General features: G+C 51.7%; 1 protein-coding gene across 17 annotated transcripts; it reads right to left on the bottom strand.

Annotated features, from left to right (window-relative positions):
- Nucleotides 1–5: 5 nt before the first annotated feature.
- CDK11 (cyclin dependent kinase 11) lies at nt 6–21,541 on the bottom strand. Of its 17 annotated transcripts, none has more exons than XM_063787374.1 (20): nt 21,418–21,539; nt 21,299–21,345; nt 19,403–19,518; nt 16,374–16,501; nt 13,958–14,096; nt 9,550–9,713; nt 6,766–6,927; nt 6,325–6,420; nt 6,081–6,239; nt 5,467–5,532; nt 4,696–4,871; nt 2,920–3,010; nt 2,182–2,303; nt 1,828–1,933; nt 1,501–1,622; nt 1,316–1,423; nt 1,100–1,216; nt 752–900; nt 356–545; nt 6–275 (listed from the first exon to the last, which is right to left on the bottom strand). In XM_063787374.1, the coding sequence occupies exons 2-20, from the start codon at nt 21,305–21,307 to the stop codon at nt 183–185; spliced, it is 2,313 nt and encodes a 770-aa protein (XP_063643444.1). In that variant the 5' UTR covers nt 21,308–21,345; nt 21,418–21,539; the 3' UTR covers nt 6–182. The 17 variants fall into 17 exon arrangements, with proteins under 17 accessions (XP_063643444.1, XP_063643445.1, XP_063643449.1 ...); XM_063787375.1 differs by having other exon boundaries at nt 9,550–9,686; XM_063787379.1 differs by having other exon boundaries at nt 6,805–6,927; nt 9,550–9,686.
- Between the last annotated feature and the right edge of the window lie 232 nt (nt 21,542–21,773).

The following is a 21,773-nucleotide window of genomic DNA, read 5'->3' as shown; positions in this document are numbered from 1 at the left end:
AGCTCTTTCCTCCACAACAAGGAAAATGATTTAATTCTACAAATTTACAAACCAAAATACAAAAACAAAACATGGAGCACAAAATAAGGCGAGGAGTTCCGAGTCTCATCGCAGCTCCAGCCGCAGTAGCCGCGCCTGTGGTCCCGGCTGAGTTCTCCCCATGACGGGGTCCACTCTGACCTTCAGAACTTGAGGCTGAAGCCGGGGCCCGCGGCAGAGGCCCCCTGGTTCGTGGTGGTAAGGTGGAAGCCCGTCTCCTTCAGGTCGTCGTCACCCTGGGACGAGTCGGCTACCGTGAGGACCCTGCCCAAGCCAGCCCCACCTGTGGGCACGCCCCACCCGCCAGGCCCCTCACCAGCTGGCTGTAGCCCAGGCCTCCCTCAGGGGGCCTCGGGCTGGTGCCCCGCTTCACACGCTGCTGCTCACTCTTGGCGGGCCATGTGGGGAACATGGAGGGGTCGATGGGGAGGGGGGTCTCGCGGAAATACTCATGCTTCAGGCCGTCCTCAGCACTGATCCTCCTCCCGGGGAAGTAGGTCAGGAACCTGCGGGGAGAGGGCCAGAGACCCAGGAGGTGCTCGTGTGCTCCACTGGGTCTCCCAAAGATGGGCTGTGTTGGGACGGGGCTCAGGGCATGGGACGCCAGGCACCAGAGCAGTTCTGGAAGGTGGTGAGCCAGCAGGTAGGCCTGGGACCGGGAAGCCACCGCTATGGCTCGGGACCTCCCGCCGCCCGGCTGCACTGGGCTCACTTGTTCATGAGGTCGAAGCCCTGGTCTGAGAGCAGAGCCCCGAAGCGCTTGCGGAGGTTGTTGTAGGGGTGCTCGCTGAAGGTCATCTTCTTGACTGCTGGGAGCTCGCTGTAGCCGGGCCAGATTTTCTCACTAGGGGTCCCCAGATCCTGAAAGACAGAGGTGCTTCAACAGCCACACCAAGTGGCCCACAGTGTTGGCACCTGTGTCCCGGCAGAGAAGACAAGCCACCAGGAGGGCTCTCAGTGGCCCTGGTCCCCATCTCTACCCAGCACTTGTGCGCCCCGCAGCCCCATTCCTGTAACTCCTCTGAAATCCACAGCGCACCTGCGGCAGGGCCAGACCCACCTTGAACACCTTGTTGATCTGATCGATTTCTGACTTCCCGGGGAACAGAGGCTTCTGAGTCAGCAGCTCCCCGAAGATGCAGCCCACTGACCACATGTCCACGGCTGTGGAGTATTCCTAAGAGGCCAGGAGAGGCGTTCAGGAGGGCCAGGGCCCGCGAAGCTGTGGAAGGCTGCGTTTGGGGACAGGGGAGGCACTCAGATGCCCAGGACTCACCTTGGCACCAAGCAGCAGCTCTGGGGCGCGGTACCACAGGGTCACCACGACCGGGGTGTAGGCCTTCAGAGGGGATCCGTACTCCCGCGCCAGCCCGAAGTCACCCACCTGCAATGACAGATGGGCGGCTGTGGGTGCGCCCGGGCGGGTCACCCTGGGATGCGCCACTTGGAGGGGGGGCTCACCTTGAGGATGCCGGCGTGGCTCAGCAGCAGGTTGGACGTCTTGAGGTCACGGTGCAGGATCCAGTTGTCGTGCAGGTGCTTCACCCCACGCAGCAGCTGGATCATCAGGGTCTTCACCTCCCCTGGGAGGGAGGGAAGCTCCCATGTGGACCCGGCCGCCCCCAGCCCAGGGCACTCAGGGTGGCCCGCTCGCCTCGGCAGCAACAGAGGCTTCTCAGGGCTTTCCCTGTGGATGCAGCTGGCCCTCCCTGCAGCACTGTCACCGCGGGGGTGACCAGGACCCTGCCCCCACTTGTACGCAGACAGGCCCCTGGGGCGCGGCTGTACCTGGCAGGAAGGGCTGTTTCATGGTCTCCATCAGGCTCTTGAGGTCGTGCTCCACATAGTTCATCACGATGTAGATCTTGTCCATGTTGCTGCCCACCACAATCTCCTGCAGGGCACGGCTCTGTGGGTGCTGGGCACGTCCAGGCCCCCACCCACCCCTGCACCCGGGCGCAGACGCTGAGGGACAGTAAGGACCTCCGGTGCCACCCGGGAGGCAAATGCTTGCTTCTGTGTGGTCTGCGAAGGGCTCCACTAAGTGCAGGAGAGTGTAGGAAGCACCCGGCCCCAGGACAGCATGGGGCCCTGTCGGAAAATCCTTCCACCCGGGGCCAGGTGTGGTGGGGCCATGCTCACTCTAACGGTGACGATGTTGGGATGCTGGGCCTTGAGGATGGTGTTGATCTCCCTCAGGGACGTGATCGGGAAGCCCTCCTTCTCCTTCTCCATCTTCAGCCGCTTTAGAGCCACAATTTCATCTGTGAAGAAAATACAGACGGCACTGAGAGGCATTCTCAAAGTCACGGTACCAACAGTGGACTCGTTCAGTGAGGACCGCAGGCAGTGCCCAAAGCGCAAGCATTTCACGGAGGGGGGTCTCGTTCTAGGTGGGGGCACGTGGGCACCAGGAGAACGCCCCAGCTGAGGTCTGGGCAACACCCACGGCTTCCCACTCAACACACCACAGACACTCACAGCCACCTACAGCCACCTGGGATCCCAGCGGCCACGCCGACTCCACATCGACTTCCCCAACAGAGCCGGCCTCACCTGGGATCCCAGTGGCCGACTCCCACCAGAGTTCCCGGCTCACACACCTGCTTGGGTGGGACGCTGGGAAGGCAAACCTGCACACCAGCCCCGGCACAGACCACTCCACGCGCTGGGCCTCGGCCCTGTGGGGCAGGCCGCCTGCTACTGCAAGGGAGTGGCAAAGCCCCAGGGCCAGGCTGACCTCTGGCTTCTAGAGGTGCTGAGGGGTCCAACCTCCAGTAGCTGCTCAGGTGAGGCGGGCCCAGGTGCAGCCGCAGCTCTCGGGCAGCCAGCCCCTGCCCCACTTCCCCTGCCTTTGTGGGGTGAGGGGACCCCACCCACCTGTTTTCTTGTCTTTTGCTCTGTAGACCACTCCATAGGTGCCCTCCTCGATCCTGTTCAGGCACTGGAACTCCTCGACGCTCCGGCAGCCCTGGGAAGGAAGCGCCTGTGTGGGGTCTCAGTGGCCATGCCAGCTGGAGGGAGGGCGGCTGCGTCCACAGGCACGGCACACCCGGCACAGGGCAGGTGCAGGGCAGAGCCTTGGGACTGGGCCAGGGGTGGAGCTGGGAGCAGCTCAGTTCTTTCAAAGTCTCTTTCCTTGCAAAACCATCTGACACTTTATTATGAAACAAAACCAGTGTGAACAAAAGGCCATCCCAGCCAGGTGCAAGGGCTCAGGCCTGTAATTCCAGCACTTTGGGAGGGCAAGGCAGGAGGATTGCTTGAGCCCAGGAGTTCAAGTCCAGCCTGGCCAACATAGCAACACTCTGTTTTCTTTTTTTTTTTTTTTCTGGAGACGGAGTCTTGCTCTGTCACCCAGGCTGGAGTGCAATGGTGAGATCTTGGCTCACTGCAACCTCCACCTCCTGGGTTCAGGCGATTCTCCTGCCTCAGCCTCCCTAGTAGCTGGGAGTATAGGTACGCACCACCACGCCAGGCTAATTTTTGTATTTTTAGTAGAGACAGGATTTCACCATATTGGCCAGGCTGGTCTCGAACTCCTGACCTCTGATCCGCCCACCACCTTGGCCTCCAAAAGTGCTGGGATTACAGGCGTGAGCCACTGTGCCCGGCCAAAACTCTTTTCTACAAAATAAAAAAATTAGCCAGGCATGGTGGCTTGCGCCTGTAGTTCCAGCTACTCAGGAGGCTGAGATGGGAGGATTGTTTGAGCCTGGGAGGTGGAGGCTGCAGTGAGCTATGATTAAGCCACTCCACTCCAGCCTGGGCGACAGAGACAGACCCAGTCTCCAAAAAAAAGGCCATCTCAAGAGTCTCTCTGTCAAAGTGGATGTGTCCCCTGCTTGTACCAGGATGACACTGAGGACGGGCCCTACCTGCCAGGCACAGCATGATGCCCCATGCCAGGGCACCTACCCCTCGGTGTACCTTGGGGCCGGTGCCCAGGCCGGATGTCACGTACTCGGGGTGGCCTGTGGCCCGACACCTACGCTCAGCAGCACTAAGGGGCAGAGGCGCTCACAAGGCATAGGGCAGTCGACAGAGGCCTGCTGCATGCGCCAGAGAGAACCTCTCCGCCCACAGGCACCAAGGAGGGGGCCGAGTCCCTGCCGGTCTCCCAGGCCCCCGAGGCCACTGGCACCTTCTCAGGCTTGTCCCTTCCAAATCGCTCCCAACAATATCCTGCCTTATTGATAGCTGCCTAAGCAAAAGGCTTCTGGTCACACATCTGCACTGACTCCCGTAGCCGCTCCCCCATCCAAGCCCTGCACAGATGCCGGTAACAAGGCCTTGGTGCCTACATAACCCACCCACGCAGGGGTCAAGTGGAGGGCACTGCTCTCCAGTGCGGAGGAGGACGCAGCTCGGGCAGCAGTGACAGCAGCGTGGCCGCACGCCCAGGCTGCCTGCCTTTCAAGCCGCAGAGCAGTCCTGCGGGCACCTCCCTGTCCACCCAGTTCCGTCCAGCATGAGAAAGAGGCGGGACCTAGAAGCATGAGGGGCCAGTGGCTGTGCCCGCCCGTCACTGCCCCAGTGGGCCCAGCAGCCCTCTGAGGCAACAGACGCCAACACGGGGGCCAGGCTTCGCTCAGCCCCTGTGGTAACTCCGACTGCCAATGCGGACAGTGGCCCCGGGCGAGGGGAGGGCCTGACCTGCAGGGCCGGCAGGTACTTGGGCAGCTCCTGCTTGAGCTCGATGGGCGACAGGGCAGGGGAGTCCGGCACATAGTCGCCCTCTGTCAGGGCGCTGCTCTGCGGCGTTCCCTCACCCACTTCTTCCTCTGCTTCTTCACTCTCCCCGGAATCTCGGTCGAACCGTGACTCTGGAACTGGAAAAGTTGAACCTAATTACGAAGCTAGGAGTAAGCAAGGATCACGAACCTCCTCCTGCCCCGGGGGCATCAAGCGCGTGGCAGGGCTGCCCCGTGTCCCGCTGGGAGGTGCTGGTGCTGGGCTCTGGCCCCCTGGACACAGGGCACCAAGGCCTAAGAGTGCTGGCAGGCTTGGCTGAGACAGAGCCCGGATGCTGAGCTGGGAGGAGGCGTGGGGTGTCATGTGGGGGACAAGCCCACATCCACGTCCACCAGGCTGAGGACATAACCTCACTGCCTGTCGGAGGCTGGGCCACGCCTCTGCTCTGCAGGGACAGGCCCGGAGCCACCATCTGACGGGCCTCCCCTGTGGGGAACTGGTCCTGGGCTTCCCAGCTCCTCGGCCCTGATGGGCACTCAGGACGCCCTTGGTCAGCACTGTGCCTCGCTGAGGAATGCAGGCCCCACCGGCACAGCCTGGAGCGGCCAACGAATCAGGCGGCCTCCCAGACCTTGGCGTGCCCCACGCCGCGCAGGACCGGCTGTCTTAAGAGAGGGCTGCTGCACTCGGAGACAGACAAGGAGGGGGCTCTGTCTCCAGGGAGGCTCTTACCAACCAAGAGGTGGTTTTCATTTTCTCGTTCTTCATCTTCACTCATTTCTTCCTCACTTACTTCTTCTGCAAGAGAAAGGAGGCGTCTGCTCAGACCAGCACCGGGGCCAGTGCTGCCACAGGCAGGATGCGGGCTCCGCTTCAGCTAAGCAACAAGTGTTCCCAAGAATGGATACGGAGGCCGGGCGCGGTGGCTCACGCCTGTAATCCCCGCGCTTTGGGAGGCCGAGGCGGGTGGATCACCTGAGGTCAGGAGTTCGAGACCATCCTGGCCAACGTGGTGAAACTCCGTCTCGACTAAAAATACAAAAATTATCCGGGCGTGGTGGCGCACACCTGTAGTCCCAGCTACTTGGGAGGGTGAGGCGGGAGGATCACTTGAACCCGGGAGGCCGAGGTTGCAGTGAACCGAGATCATGCCACTGCACTCCAGCCTGGGCAACAGATCAAGATTCCATCTCAAAAAAACAAACAAAAAGAATCGATGTGGAGGTGTCCCGAGAGAGTCCTAGATAGAAGGGAGTTTCAACTCCCCCGCCCGCCAGCTATTTCTCTGCCGTTTCTAACACTATAGTGAAGTCACAACACCTCACACAGTCGTCGCGGTGCCTCACCGGCAGACTGCTCTGACGCCTCCTCAGAGTTGCTGCCGGTCTCCTCCTCCTCCTCCTCCTCTTCCTCCTCCTCCTCCTCTGATTCTTCACTGGTGCTCCCTTCCTCCTCCTCCTCTTCCTCCTCCTCCTCTTCCTCCTCAGAACCTGAGCCTGATTCCGCTGTAGAAAGACAGCAGAGCAGAGGGTGAACCTGGGCCTTCCTGGGCAGCAGTGGTCAAGGCCTTGGCCAGGCGGTTCCAGGTACCTGACGAGGACTCGGCCGAGCTGGTCTTCCTCTCGCTGTCGCTGATGTCCTGTAAGTCGGACAGCAGGTCCCTTTCTTCCATTTTCTCTTCTTTTACTTATGAGATAAACCATAAAGGTGAATTTGGGGAAATGTTTTTAAACAAACAAGCTACCACCACTCCAAAACTAGTGCCTTTCACGTAACCATTAACTTTGCTTGGTCGGAAACCAGCTCATCCACAGACGCTGGAAGCCACTTCTCTAACGGGGCCAGTGGCGAATGTCCCAGCGGATAAACACACGTCCTGTGTCCTGGCCGCACACAGACACTCACGGTCCCTCTCACGACACGAGAGGACTTCAGCCAGCACATCTCTCACTTTCTTCTGAAGCGGTTACTTAGCTGGGCTTTAAATGAATCTTACACACTTATGCCAAACATCCCCCAGAAAAGACTCACACTGTGCTGGCTTCTGCGCAGGCGCCGGCCTGGCCTCACCTGGCTTCCGGCTGTCTCCCAACTCGAACCGCTCCCGCGGCGGCCGAGGCGGGCTGCGACTCCAGTGGCTGGCTTTCACTTTGTCGCTGTAGTCCTCTCTCATCGTTCGGTGATGTGCAGACACTGGCGCGCAGGGCAGAGAGGGAGATGGCACTAGCAGCACTGCCTTCCTCAAAAGGCCCCACCCGGCACAGCTGCCTCGTCTCCCACACCCGCACCTGGCACACACACCCACAGCGTGCACAGGGCGCTGACAGCATCGGGGTCAGAGGCCAGGAAGCCCAGGGAGAAAAAGCTCCAACCTGGAGGCCGTGAGCCCGAGGACCCAGGTGGACCTTCTAGACTGATCTTCACTGGTCAAAAAGGAAGGGGCGGGAGAAGATTCTGGAAAGATGGAGTAGGAAGCACTGGGAATCAGCCTCCCCACCTAGACAACACTTGCATCACAGGATCAGGCCTGTGCAACTACTGAGGTGCTCTGGAGTCTACTGAAGGTTTGCAACTTCAGGGGGAATCTTGGAGAGTAAATTGTGATTCATTAATCAACGTCACCGCTTTGCACATTAGTGGCTCCCACCTCACTCCCCGCTGGCAGGCAGCAGCCTGCGTGCAGCTCGCCGGACCCAGGTGGGCAGACGGACCCAGGTGGGCAGATGGACACACACACCCGAGGTCAGTGTGATGACTGCGTGTCCCACCCCAGAGGCATGAAGAGGCAGCACCCACGGCCACCCCCAAGCTGAAGGTACTTCCAGGGCATGAGCACCACGTCCCCCTTTGCCCCCTTCATTTCTCTCTATTCCCCCTTTAGGAGGCAGACACTTCAGGACAAGAACATTAAAAACATCTGTATTGACGGGAACGTTAAAAAGTGGCTGCACATGACCAGGGAAAGGCTCAGGCTCAGAAAAGACCCGTGAAGACCCTGAGTTTCCACAACAGGCCGACCCCACAGACACAGCCCAGCACAACCAAAACAAGTGCACACCCTTGAGTGGGGACCAGGAAGAATCACATCATGAGCTTCAAATGTCCATTTTTTTGACTAAGAAAAACACAAGAGAAACAAAGAAACAGGACAGTATGTCCCATTCAGAGGGGAAAAAAAGAAGCCAACAGACACGGTTCCTGAAAATCACCTGACGGTAGATGTCCCAAAGACTTTAGGGAACTGTCTTAACCTTCAGTTCCTCAGAGAACGGAAGGAAGATGTGGAGAAAGTCAAGAAAATGACGCGTGAACACGACGGAAATATCAACAGAGACAGAAGATCCAACAAGAAACCAGAGAGAAATTCCAGAGCTAGTAAGTACATGCTCACAATAGACACTGAAAAGTAAATATTCACAACAGAAACTCACAGGCAGATGTGAGCAGGCAGAAGAAATAATCGGTGAGCCTGAAGACACAATAAAATCACACCGTCTGAGGAAAAGAAAGCAGAAGAGACTGAAGAAAAGGGAGCAGTGCTGAGCGGCCTCGGGGACCCCAGCAGATCTGTGGGAGCCCAGGAGGGAGGAGAGGAGCAGAGAGGGTATCTGAAGAATTCCTCAAAACCCCCACATTGGATGAAAACCGTAAATATAAACATTAGAGAGGCTCAGTGAACTCCAGGTAGAATGAAGTCAAGAGGTCCACAGGAAAACCCATTATTAAACAGTTGAAAGCCAAAGGCAAAGAGAATCTTCAAAGCATCCAAGGGATCCTCAATCAGGTCATCAGATTAAAGCATCCAAGGGATCCTCAGTAAGATCATCAGATTTCTCATCAGAAACTTTGGAGGCCAGAAGACAATGGGCTGAAATATTCCAAGTGAAAAGGAAAAACTGTCAGCTAGGCATGAGGGTTCCTTTAGCCCAGGAATTCAAGACCAGCCTGGGCAATACAGGGACACCTTGTTTCTACTGAAAAATGAGCCAGGTGTGGTGGCACACGCTACGCCTGTAGGTCCCAGCTACGCGGGAGGCTGAGGTGGGAAGATTACTTGTGCCCAGGAGTTCGAGGTTGCAGTGAGCTATGATCGCTCCACTGCACTCCAGCCTGGGCAACAGAAGAAGACTCTGTCTCAAAACAACAACAACAAAATTGTCAACCAAGAACCACGTATCCAGCAAACTTTCCTTCAAAGATGAGAGAGAAATGAGGATATTCCCAGATAAACAAAAGCAGAGGGAGTTCATTACTACTAGACCTAGACCTGCCTTGAAGAATAAGCTCCAGGGAGTTGTGTGGGGTGTAAGGAAAGGACGCGAGACAGAAACCGGAAGCTGGGTGAAGAAATAAAGATCTCCATTAAGGTGAGGACGTGGGTGACTATAAAAGCTCGTATTGGCCGGCCGCGGTGGCTCACGCCTGTAATCGCAGCACTTTGGGAGGCTGAGGTGGGTGGATCACAAGGCCAAGAGATCAAGAGACTATCCTGGCTAACACAGTGAAACCCTGTCTCTACTAAAAATATAAAAAAATAGCTGAACATGGTGGCGGGTGCCTGTAATCCCTGCTACTCCGGAGGCTGAGGCAGGAGGATCACTTGAACCCGGGGGGCAGAGGGTGCAGCGAGGCGAGATCGCGCCACCGCACTCCAGCCTGGGGGACAAGAGCAAAACTCTGCCTCCAAAAAAAAAAAAAGGCAGGGGCGAAAAGCAAGCACCGGAACCAAGCACCCGCCTGTGAAAGCAAGTGCCCAGCACCACGGGGCAGCAGACACGCGTCCCGCCGAGCACAGCTGCCCACCGCGCCGCCTACCTTCCCTGCGGGCCTCCCGCTCCTTGCGCCGCTCCTCCGCCCGCCGCTCGCGCTCCTTCTGCTCCCGCTGCTCCTTCTGCTGCTCCCGCATCTTGCGCTCCCGCTCCCGCTTCCTTTCTAACTGCTCCAAGCGGTCCCTGAAGAGGCACACGCCATCATTCCCCCTAAACAGAAGCTTGCTTATCGCGTTTTTGTCCACATTTGTAAACTGGCTTTCTACGTAATTCAATCCATGAAGGTTTTTTTTCATTTTTTTATTTTACTTTATTTTTTTGAGACGGAGTCTTTATCTGTCCCCCAGGCTGGAGTGTGGTGGCGCGATCTCGGCTCACTGCAACCTCCGCCTCCCGGGTTCGAGCGATTCTCCTGCCTCAGCGTCCCGAGTAGCTGGGATTACAGGCGTGCGCCCTGTACTCCCAGCTAATTTTTGTATTTTTAGTAGAGACGAGGGTTTCACCATGTTAGCCAGGATGGTCTCAATCTCCGGACCTCGTGATCCGCCTGCCTTGGCTTTTCAAAGTGCTGGGTTTACAGGCCCGAGCCACCGTGCCCAGCTGCCGTTTCCAATTCTAATTAATAAATGATCCATTTCTTTCCATTCGATCCGTGTTTGCTTCATGGATTTTGGGCTCTGTGGTTAGATGCATTCACATGTATCACTGCTGTATCTTCCTGTATTGGCCTGTTTCTGGCTGTGAAGTCCTTGCTCCTTCTTGTTTCTAGCCTTTTTTTTTTTTTTTTTTTTTTTGAGACAGGGTCTTGGTCCGTCACCCAGGCTGGAGTGCAGTGGCGCAATCTCGGCTCACTGCAACCTCCATCTCACGAGTTCAAGTGATTCTCATACCTGAGCCTCCCGAGTAGCTGGGATTACAGGTGTGCGCCACCACACCCAGGTGATTTTTGTATTTTTAGTAGAGACGGGGTTTCACCATGTTGGCCAGGCTGGTTTCTAATATTTCTTAACATCTGTTTTGTCTGGTATGAGTACAGCCATTCAAGCTCTCCTATGACAGCTGATGTTTGTACACTGCGTCTTTTCCTGTTCTCTAGCAGACAGCATACAGTTAGATCTTGTTTTTCTATCTGATAATCTGCCCCGTCTGTTTGGGGCACGGAGACCTTTCACATGTCATATAATTACACGTACAGTTGGATTTACTTTCCTTGCTTTGTTGTGTCTTTTTTATTCTTCCCTTTTTGATTTTAAATTACATATGTTTAGCATACCATTTTAATTTATTTGTACTTTTTAAAACACTAAGAAAACAACTTTCTTAGTGGTTGCTCTAGGGATCACCATATGCCTCATGATACTAGCTCAAGTCCAGTACAATATAAAACTGTTGTAACACAGCTTCATTCCCTGTCTTCTTTGTGCAGTCCATTTATGCCACATACCACGACAACAGTGTAATTATTTTATACAATCGTAGTTCCAGTAAAACCTAAGATGTGAGGAGAGATATTTACAGGATATTGACGTCAACCTACACTTGCTATCTGCAGTGCCTGTCCTTCCTTCCTGAGGATTCAAGTTACCGTCTGGTGTCATTTCTATTCAACTTGAAGGTCTTCCTTTAGTATTTCCTTTAAGGCAGGTTTCGCCAACAATGAATCCCACCAGTCTCTGCTTCTCAGGGAATGTCGTTCGTTCCCTTTCACTTGTGTAGAACGGTTTTGATTCCTGGCTGATGGTTCTTCTCTCTGAGCAGCTTGAGTATGCCACTCCACTGCCTTCTGGCCTCCATTGTTTCTAAGAAGAAGTCAGTGGCTGGCGGTATTGAAGCTCCCCTTTCATGGGATGGGTCATTCTTCTCTGAGGCCTTTCAACATTTTCTCTTTGGCCTTTGCCAGTTTGACTATGATGTGACTTTGCATTTATTCTAGTTCAAACTTCCTGTGCTCTTGAATGTGCAGATTTTTTAATTAAAATTTGGAAAGTTTTTAACCATTATTGCAACAAATATCTTTCCTCTCTCCTGGAACCCCCATTCGACCTGCTTTGGTACAGCAGATGTTGTACCACGGGTTTCTGAGGCTCTGTGCATTTTTCTTGTTTTTTTCTCTCTGTTCTTCAGAATGGATAATTTCTACTGCTCCATCCACAAGTTGTTTCCAAGCCTTTACTAAATTCAGCATCTGGACACTCAGACAGTTTCTACTGATGATGTTCTTCCTCAGTACGGGTCACACTGTCATACTTCTTTGTATTTTAGATAATACATTTGTAGCAATTCTGGATTCTAAGTTTTCCCTTTCGTTGTTACCACCGAGGCCTGTCTGGTTGTCCGTGAAATCCATCTCCTTCATAGCTCGTGGCCACCCCGTTCCTTCCCACATGCCTATTTTAATTTTCAACCTTGGCTTCCTAGGGGTCACCACCGTGTCTGCACAGCTTAGCAATTAGCCAGCACTGGAAAGAGGGTGGGCTCAAATACCTCGAGCACAGTAAGGCTTCCTTGGCCCACGGCTGTGTGTGGACAGGGAGCACACTGAACGTTCAGGCGTCATTCGCATCTGTGGCGGCTTCTATTTTCTGCCAGGTCCCTTCACGCAGCTGCATCCTCAGGGCTGGTCACAAGTGGGTGGCGGCTCGAGCTCTCTCCAGTCTCTGCTGCACGTCTTTGGTGAGATCACAGCTGCTCCCAACCACACTGTACTCCATTCTAGCAGACCTCTTGGCCTTTTCTTCCTCCCTCCACCGAGGATGCTGGTGGGCAAGGCCACTGCCCACTGCTCGAAACGGAGTAACCCCTTCCAAGACAGCAAGGAAACTGCAGGTCCTGCAGCTGCCCTGTCCCAGTGGAACCTCCGTGCTTCCCAAGTGCAGAGTGGAAGCAGTAAAGGGAGCAGCTCTCAGGCCAGAAGGTCAAATTCTTACTGCTTTCACCCACAGCTCAGCAGTTTTCCAAGCATCAGTGCTTCTCAGATTATCCTTATCAGTTTCCTTTTTGTCAGAGACAAGGTCTCCCTACGTTGCCCAGGCTGGCGTCATGCGGTCCTCTGGCCTTAGTCTCCCACGTAGCATATGCTACCACGCCCAGTTCTGGATTGGCTGATCTGAATCGGCCCTACCCAGAAGTCTGCCCCCAACAATTTTTGCTCATTCACTCTCCTGTCTTTACCTTCTGGGAAATCAATATGACAGCCCAAATTTCATCTACCAACCTCCACTTCTATCCCAAGCTCTACTCTCGTGGGACAAGACACACTCAATGTCTGGCACAGGGCGTGGCATACATGAATGTTTCACACACTAACAGGAACTAGGCCAACTGAAACCTTGCTCACCCCGCAGCGGTCTCGGACCTTGACCCCTGGGCCTCAGTGTCTCCCACACCCTTCGGCATCAACAAGAACCAGCGCCCTCTCATCATCTTTACATGCTGTGCACCCAGCCCTGGCTGCTGGCAAACATCGCTGCACACGCCCTTCCGCTTCAGACTCCTCTCTTCCTGGAGCAGCTTGCAAGCTTTCTGTGGACTCACTCTGAAGGTGGAGACGGGCCTGCTCGCACCTGGCCTACAGCCTTTTTCCTGGTTCACAGAACAGATCTGGGGCTACACCGATGTTCTTTCTTGGGAATCTGGCTCATAAAGGGGAACGAATATATAGACTAATGGCCAGGAGTCCTGGGAGTCCAGGGTCCCGAATTCCAGACTGTTTCAAGGTTTTTGGGCTCTCCCTTCTCCTTTTTTTGAGACAGTCTCACTCTGTCAACCAGGCTGGAGTGCAGTAGCATGGTCATAGCTTACTGCAGCCTTGACCTCCAGGCTCAAGGGATCCAACCACCTCAGCCTCCTAAAGTGCTAGGATTACAGGCATGAGCCACCGCGCCTGGCCGGACATGCAGATTTCTGATCCCTTCATTGTCTTCCCTCAATCAAATCACACCCGTTCTTACTTCCAGATGCAGTGAAAACTCACTCCCTCAGGACAGTTCTCTTGGTCAGCCTCGTCCAGCGTTCACTGTGCTGTTTCCATGTCTACCACTTCTGCACCAAATGTGACTTCTTTTTTTTTTTTGAGACGGAGTCTCACTCTGTCGCCCAGGCTGGAGTGCAGTGGCGGGATCTCAGCTCAATGCAAGCTCCACCTTCCGGGTTCACGCCATTCTCCTGCCTCAGCCTCCCGAGTAGCTGGGACTACAGGTGCCCGCCACCATGCCCAGCTAATTTTTTGTATTTTTTTAGTAGAGACGGGGTTTCACCATGTCAGCCAGGATGGTCTCCATCTCCTCACCTCATGATCCGCCCACCTCGGCCTCCCAAAGTGCTGGGATTACAGGCGTGAGCCACCACACCTGGCTCAGATGTGACTTCTATTGCCAAATTCTTCTTCATTTCTATGATGGTGCACACCACCACAGCCCTTTCATTAAAGCCCTTAATTGACCCAGCCCACTCACCTTTCTCTCCGGGAATGCTCCCTTGCCATCTCCCTTCTCTTCTGTCTTTCCCATTCCCGGCGAGCTTTATCCTGTTCTTCTCGATGTCGTTTCCGACGTTCGTGCTCTCTTTCTTTTTCTTTCACTCTAGCATGCTTCCCTAATGAGAAATAAAGTGTCATGCAAAGAAACCTCACTTCAAAAATTTCACATGAAGCCGGGCACGGAGGCTTATGCCTGTAATCCTAGCACTTTGGGAGGCTGAGGCAGGCAGATCACCTGAGGTCAGGAGTTCAAGGCCATCCTGGCCAACATGGTGAAACCCCGTCTCTACTAAAAATACAAAAATTAGCTGGGCGTGGTGGCAGGCACCTGTAATCCCAGCTACTAAGCGAGGCTGAGGCAGAAGAATTGCTTGAACCCGGGAGGCGGAGGTTGCAGTGAGCCGAGATCACACCACTGCACTCCAGCCTGGGTAAAAAAAAAAAACCCACATGAAACTGAAATTAAGGCCGGGCGCGGTGGCTCACGCCTGTAATTCCAGCACTCTGGGAGGCCGAGGCGGGCGGATCACAAGGTCAGATCGGGACCATCCTGGCTAACACGGTGAAACCCCATCTCTACTAAAAATACAAAAAATTAGCTGGGTGTGGTGGCGGGCACCTGTAGTCCCAGCTACTCGTGAGGCTGAGGCAGGAGAATGGTGTGAACCCGGGAGATGGAATTTGCAGTGAGCCGAGATTGCACCACTGTACTCCAGCCTGGGCGACAAGCAAGACTCCGTCTCAAAAAAAAAAAAAAAAAAAAAAAAAAGAAATTAAATCAAGAACAGTAAATATTTAAATAAATATTTAAATAGTGATGTTAACATTAAGTAATCCTAATTTTTCTTTTTTTTTCTTTTCTTTTTTTTTTTTTTTTTGAGATGGAGTCTTGCTCTGTCGCCCAGGCTGGAGTGCAGTGGCGCAATCTCAGCTCACTGCAAGCTCCACCTCCCGTGTTCACACCATTCTCCTGCCTCAGCCTCCCGAGTAGCTGGTACTACAGGTGCCTGCCACCACGCCCGGCTAATTTTTTGTCTTTTTAGTAGAGACGGGGTTCCACCATGTTAGCCAGGATGGTCTTGATGTTCTGACCTCGTGATCTGCTGGCCTCGGCCTCCCAAAGTGTGGGGATTACAGTTGTGAGCCACCGCGCCCGGCCTTTTATTTTTTATTTTTTTAAAGAGACAGGGTCTCACTATATTGGCCAGGCTGGTCTTGAACTCCCGGGCTCAATTGATCCTCCATCCTTGTCCTCCAAAGTGCTGGGATTACAGGCCTGGGCCACGGCACCCAGTCGAATAATCATGATTTTATGTTAAATAAAAAACTTTGAAAATAAAAAACTATCTGCAGTAAGCGTCTAATTATGAAGAAGAAAAAAGAAAATTCTGCTATCACAGAAGAGCAGAATTGTAATATTCATCTTTTAAAAATTTTCTATACTGAATAAACTATAATTATCAGTTTTATAATACAAAAATCACTCTTCACAAAGGCTACAGAACAAAGCTTTGCTATCAGTGGGATTCTCCACTGTGCAATGAAGCCACATTAATTAATCAAGTGTATTTATAATCATGAGATTTCAATCGGGCTCCAGGTCCAATTTTCCTAACACCCGTAAGAACCTCCTGATGTTGGTACGAGATCAAACTGCTCGAGCCAAACCCATTGTTTGGACTTGAGCAAATACCCATTTTGGGGTGTGTTTTTCTCCTATACTTGTTGAATTCAGGTCATTTTAAATGTAAACAAACTGCTCCCAAACAATATAATGGGGGAGAGAAAACCCCAGAGGAAAAATGGACTAGCCATTCTGAATGCTCTGTGACACATGCACGCTTTCAGCTAGAGTTTGCTCTCTCTGGTTTTCGGTCTGTGACACACGCATGCTTTTAGCTAGAGTTTGCTCTGTATAGTCCCTCTGAATGGTCTGTGACACACGCATGCTTTCAGCTAGAGTTTGCTCTCTCTGGTTTTCGGTCTGTGACACACGCATGCTTTCAGCTGGAGTTTGCTCTCTCTGGTTTTCGGTCTGGGACACATGCATGCTTTTAGCTAGAGTTTGCTCTGTATAGCCCTTCTGAACGGTCTGTGACACATGCATGCTTTCAGCTGGAGTTTGCTCTCTACAGCCCCTCTGAATGGTCTGTGACACACGCACGCTTTCAGCTAGAGTTTGCTCTCTCTGGTTTTCGGTCTGTGACGCACACATGCTTTTAGCTACAGTATTCTCTCTATAGCCATTCTGAACGGTCTGTGACACACGTATGCTTTCAGCTAGAGTTTGCTTTCTCTGGTTTTTCAGTGGTGCTCTGGGGAAGGCAGAAGAGTAGGAACAGGAAAGAAACCACACTTAAACATGATGTCAAAGAAAGTAAATGCTTCTGTACCCCCTTCTGCTGAATGGCTACGATGCCTACGTTTCTCTTTTCTCTTTTCATCTTTTCTGTGATGAGCTTTTTCTTTCCGAGACATTTGCTGGGGTGGTTTGATGGCCAAAGAATCATCTTCTTCTCCTCTGAAATAAAACACAACAGCACTGCATCATGCTTGAGAAAGTGCAAAGAAGCATCAGGCTATTATGAGGTTTCTTCAACCCAGAAAAATGCATGATTCAGACAGGAACAAAGCTGAAACATCATTTAAAAAATTACATTAATTCTCCAACTTTAGGCATCTTTTTTTTTCTTTTTTTCTTTTTTTTAGACAGTCTCGCTCTGTTGCCCGGGCTGTAGTGGCGCGATCTCGGCTCACTGCAATCTCCACCCTCCGGGTTCATGCCATTCTCTTGCCTCAGCCTCCCGAGTAGCTGGGACTACAGGCGCCCGCCACCACGCCTGGCTAATTTTTGTATGTTTAGTAGAGACGGGGTTTTACCATGTTAGCCAGGATGGTCTTGGTCTCCTGACCTCGTGATCCGCCCACCTCGGTCTCCCAAAGTGCTGGGATTACAGGCGTGAGCCACTGCGCCCGGCCTGTATTTATTTTTTTGAGACGGAGTCTCGCTCTGTTGCCCAGGCTGGAATGCAGTGGTACAATCTCGGCTCATTGCAACCTCCCCTTCCCGTCCCAGGTTCAAGCAATTCTCCTGCCTCTGCCTCAGGAGTAGCTGTGATTACAGGCATGCGCCACCACACCCGGCTAATTTTTTATTTTTAGTAGAGACGGGGTTTCACCATATTGGTCAGGCTGGTCTCAAACTTGTGACATCATGATCCACCCACCTCGGCCTCCCAAAGTGCTGGGGTTACAGGTGTGAGCCACTGCACCCGGCTTTATTTTTATTTTTTTCAGATAGAATCTCGCTCTTTCCCCCAGCCTAGAGTGCAGAGGCACAATCTTGGCTCATTGCAACCTTTGCCTCCCAGGTTCAAGCAATTCTCCTGCCTCAGCCTCCTGAGTAGCTGTGACTACAGGTGTACACCACCATGCCAGGCTAATTTTTGTATTTGTAGTAGAGACGGGCTTTCACCATGTTGGCCAGGCTGATCTTGAACTCCTGACCTCAGGTGATCCACCTGCCTCAGTCTCTCAAAGTGCTGGGATTACAGGCGCGAGCTACTGCACCCAGCTATTCACATCATATTTAAACAAGGGCAGCTCATTTTATGTTATTTATTCCCCAATAAATCTGTTAAAAGATCCTACAATTTTGGCTGGGTGCAGTGGCTCACGCCAGTAATCCCAGCACTTTGGGAGGCTGCGGCAAGTAGATCACCTGAGGTTAGGAGTTCAAGACCAGTGTGACCACACAGTGAAATCCGTCTCTACTAAAAATACACACACACACACACACACACACAACCGAGCATGGTGGCGCATGCCTGTAATCCCAGCTACCCAGGAGTCTGAGGCAGGAGACTCACTTGAACCCGGGAGCTGGAGGTGGCAGTGAGCCAAGATCATGCCAGTGCACTCCAGCCTGGGCGACAGGGTAAGACTCTGTGTCAAAGCAACAACAACAACAACAAAACAATCTTCATAATCTCAAAGCGTCATTTAACAGTATCTTCAGCTGATTTCTGTATCACCAAAATTCTGGGAAAATTCACACCTTAAGCTTCTCAGGAAAACCATTATACCATAATTTCTGGCTGTGTTTCCTTTAATTACTAATACCTGATGACGGATACGAGCTAAATATGAGAAGAAAACAAACGAGAAACAGTTCATGGCACAGGAAGAAACGTCGGAACACACAGGTCTCAACAAGAACATTTCCTTTTTTTTTTCCACGCAGGGTCTTGCTCTGTTACCCCAGTCTCATCCATTTCCTTGTCTCTATCTAGGCTCTGTCAGGGGTGCTTAGAAGCTAGGCCCTGAAAACCCTGATGATGACCATGAGGGGCACCTGCTATGGCAGGAAAACTCATTTAGTTTTTCTCATCTTCTTTTTTTTATTTTGTGTAGAGACGAGGTCTCCCTGTGTTGCCCAGGCTGGTCTTGAACTCCTGGGCTGAAGTGATCTGCCTGCCTCGGCTCCCAAAGTGCTGGGATTACAGGCGTGAGCCGCCGCGTCCGGCCAATATGAACGTTTCTCATCAGCGGCCCTCCTCAGGTATCTTTCAGCATTCTACTTTATTTGTGCAAAATCTTTTTTTTCCTTTTTTTTTTTAGAGGCGGGGTCTTGCTCTGTCGCCCAGGCTGGGGTGCAGTGACGTGATCTTGTCTCACTGCAAGCTCCGCCTCCCGGGTTCACGCCATTCTCTTGCCTCAGCCTCCCGAGTAGCTGGGACTAAAGGTGCCTGCCACCACGCCCGGCTAATTTTCTGTATTTTTAGTAGAGACGGGGTTTCACTGTGTTAGCCAGGATGGTCTTGATCTTCTGACCTTGTGATCCGCCCACCTCGGCCTCCCAAAGTGCTGGGATTACAGGCGTGAGCCACCGCGCCCGGCCTTTTTTTCCTTTTAAGACGGGGTTTCACCATGTTGGCTAGACTGGTCTCGAACTCCTGACCTCAGCTGATCAGCCCGCCTTGGCCTCCGAAAGTGCTGAGATTACAAGTGTGAGCCACCACACCTGGCCTGTGCAAAATCCTATATAGTATATTTTATTAATCAGTGTAACACATGGCAAAGTTCTTTACAGAAAGAAGGGGCAAGGGTCTGGAGGGCCACAGACAACACACTTGAGAGTCAGTCACAACTGTGACATAAAAACCTCAATAGTTACGCTATGTCACAGTAACCCTAGGAAAGAGTAAACCTCAATAGTTACAACAGCACACCCTGTCACAGTAACCTTAGGAAAGAGTAATCTCAGTAGTACAACAGCTACAACACGCCCTGTCACGGTAACTCTAGGAAAGAGTAAACCTTAATAGTTACAATGCACACAGTTGTCACAGTGACCCTAGGAAGGACTGGCCAGGCCAGGGCTGTGTACAGCTGGGTCTTGCACATCTGTACCTCCGCTCACCTGTCTTCCATAGAGTCTTCTCTTCTATACGGGGAGTTCCTTATTGTGATCTCCATGCGGTGATCTCTCAGCTCCCCCTCCTCAAGGGAATCCCGCTTGGAATCCCGGTCATCAGACTAAGAAGCAAAGAGAAAGTTAATCATTTTCTTTATAAGTTTTTTTTTCTTCATAGATAAAAGTATTTTTAATGATAATCAAACCTGGGCAACATCCCAAAACAAACTTTTATATATACTCTGAATGAGCCAGTGTTATAAAATATAAAGAACTTTTGGCCGGGTGCGGTGGCTCACGCTTGTAATCCCAGCACTTTGGGAGGCCCAGGCAGGCAGATCACGAGGTCAGGAGCTCGAGACCACCCTGGACAACACAGTGAAACCCCATCTCTACTAAAAATACAAAAATTAGCTGGGCGTAGTGACCGGAACTGCTTGAACCCGGGAGGCGGACGTTGCAGTGACCCGAGATCACACCACTGCACTCCAGCCTGGCGACAGAGTTAGACTCTGTCTCAGGGGGAAAAAAAAAACAAAAAAACAAACAAACAAACTTTAATTCAAATCTTATCACATTAAAATTACAACTCTCTGTAATCTGAAACCTGAGATGAGAAACTTAAAAACAGCATATATGACAAGGGACATCAGACTCTATGCCAAGTATGTTAGTTGCTTATATGAGCCAAAAATGAATCTTAAGGCGTATCTTGCAAACCAAATACTTTGTGATACCTCATATGGTACAGGCATCCCTTGGAGATATTTTGGGTTTGGCTCCAGAACACCACAATAAAGTGAGTCACACAGATTTTTTGGTTTCCCAACGCATATAAAAGTTTGGTTTAGGTCGGGCATGGTGGCTCACGCCTGTAATCCCAGCACTTTGGGAGGCTGAGGCAGGTGATTCACCTGAGGTCAGGAGTTCCAGACCAGCCTGACCAACAAGGTGAAAGCTCGTCTCTACTAAAAATATAAAAATTAGCCGAGTGTGGTGGCAGGTGCCTGTAGTCCCAGGTACTCGGGAGGCTGAGACAGGAGAACTGCTTGAACACAGGAGGCAGAGGTGGCAGTTAGCTGAGATCATGCCACTGCACTCCAGCCTGGGCAATGGAGCAAGACTCTGTCTCAAAAACAAACAAAAAAGGCTGGGTGCGGAGGCTCATGCCTGTTGTAATCCCAGCACTTTGGGAGGCTGAGGCGGGTGGATCATGAGGTCAGGAGATTAAGACCATCCTGGCTGACACGGTGAGACCCCATCTCTACTAAAAAATACAAAAAATTAGCTTGGCATGTTGGTGGGCCCCTGTAGTCCCAGCTACTTGGGAGGCTGAGGCAGGAGAATGGCGTGAACCCGGCCCTGGGCAACAGTGCGAGACTCCGTCTCAAAAACAAAAAAAAAGCTAACAAAGTGAGCACATGCTATTGGAAAAATGCTCAATGCAGAGTTGCTACAAACCTTTAATTTGGAAAAATTTCAATATCTGTGAAGCATAATAAAGTGAAGTGCAATACAACAAGGTATGCCTGTACTCACAAACATCCCAAATGATGCTGCTAAAGATCTTAGCAAAAGAGGTACTTTGCCAATGCCTCTTACCAAATTACTAAAAAGGTTTCCTGAGTACATTACCATGCAAACCAAGAAAGATGTAAAATATTTATATTAATTTCAAGGCAAGTTCCCACTATATTAAAAATACTTAGAGATAGTATTATGAATATACTAATAATGAAACGAGAAAAATTAGTCCAGTTTTGCTAATGACTTAACATTCAACATATTTTATTCTCCATGTATGCTCAATCTAGACACAGCTTTAGTGTGTTAAATCTGCCTTTAATGTCAACTGAATATTTGAATGTTTTTGTTAATTTTTAGAATAGATTTTGGGCTCACCTGCGACATTTGGAAGTACAAAAGAACTTCACCGAAGAAGCGTTGTTCTAATGGAAAAATGAGGGCAAAGAAATTAAATCTCCTTTAAGAAAACCACTTACTTAAAAAATATGGCTTACATTTTTTAAGCGTTTTATCTCTGCTTTCTCCTCTTGTTCCTTCCTTCGTTTCTTTTCCTGAAGAATTTCATCTAAAGTTTTCACTTTCCAAGAGTCCTTTTCATCACCCATTTGAGTTAAAACACTGCAAAAAGAAAAATAATTCAGCCTACATCAGGACACAGCAAGCTATGGTGCTCTGTTGTTTCTGAACACTTGAACCTAGTCACTTTTGAGGGATTCAGAATAAATCCTCATTAAGAATAAGAAGTTGTGCCCGGCGCAGTGGCTCAACACGGTAACCCTAGCACTTTGGGAGGCCGAGGCGGGCAGATCGCTGGAGTTCCGGAGTTCAACACCAGCCTGGGCAACACGGC

This window comes from Pan troglodytes, chromosome 1 (genome assembly GCF_028858775.2).
Source record: "Pan troglodytes isolate AG18354 chromosome 1, NHGRI_mPanTro3-v2.0_pri, whole genome shotgun sequence".
Taxonomy (NCBI): domain Eukaryota; kingdom Metazoa; phylum Chordata; class Mammalia; order Primates; family Hominidae; genus Pan; species Pan troglodytes.
The sequence above is the reverse complement of the archived record's forward strand: the minus strand, read 5'-3'. Positions and strand labels throughout refer to the sequence as shown.

Bases quoted from the DNA above. Each gene is read 5' to 3' on its own strand.
- CDK11 (XM_063787361.1), bottom strand. From the start codon at position 21,528: ATGGGTGATGAAAAGGACTCTTGGAAAGTGAAAACTTTAGATGAAATT. The intron at 2,304-2,919 runs GTGGGTGGGGTC...TTTTCTTCACAG, and splicing joins AGCAAAAGACAAGAAAACAG to ATGAAATTGTGGCTCTAAAG. The intron at 546-751 runs GTGAGCCCAGTG...CTCTCCCCGCAG, and splicing joins GGCTTCGACCTCATGAACAA to GTTCCTGACCTACTTCCCCG.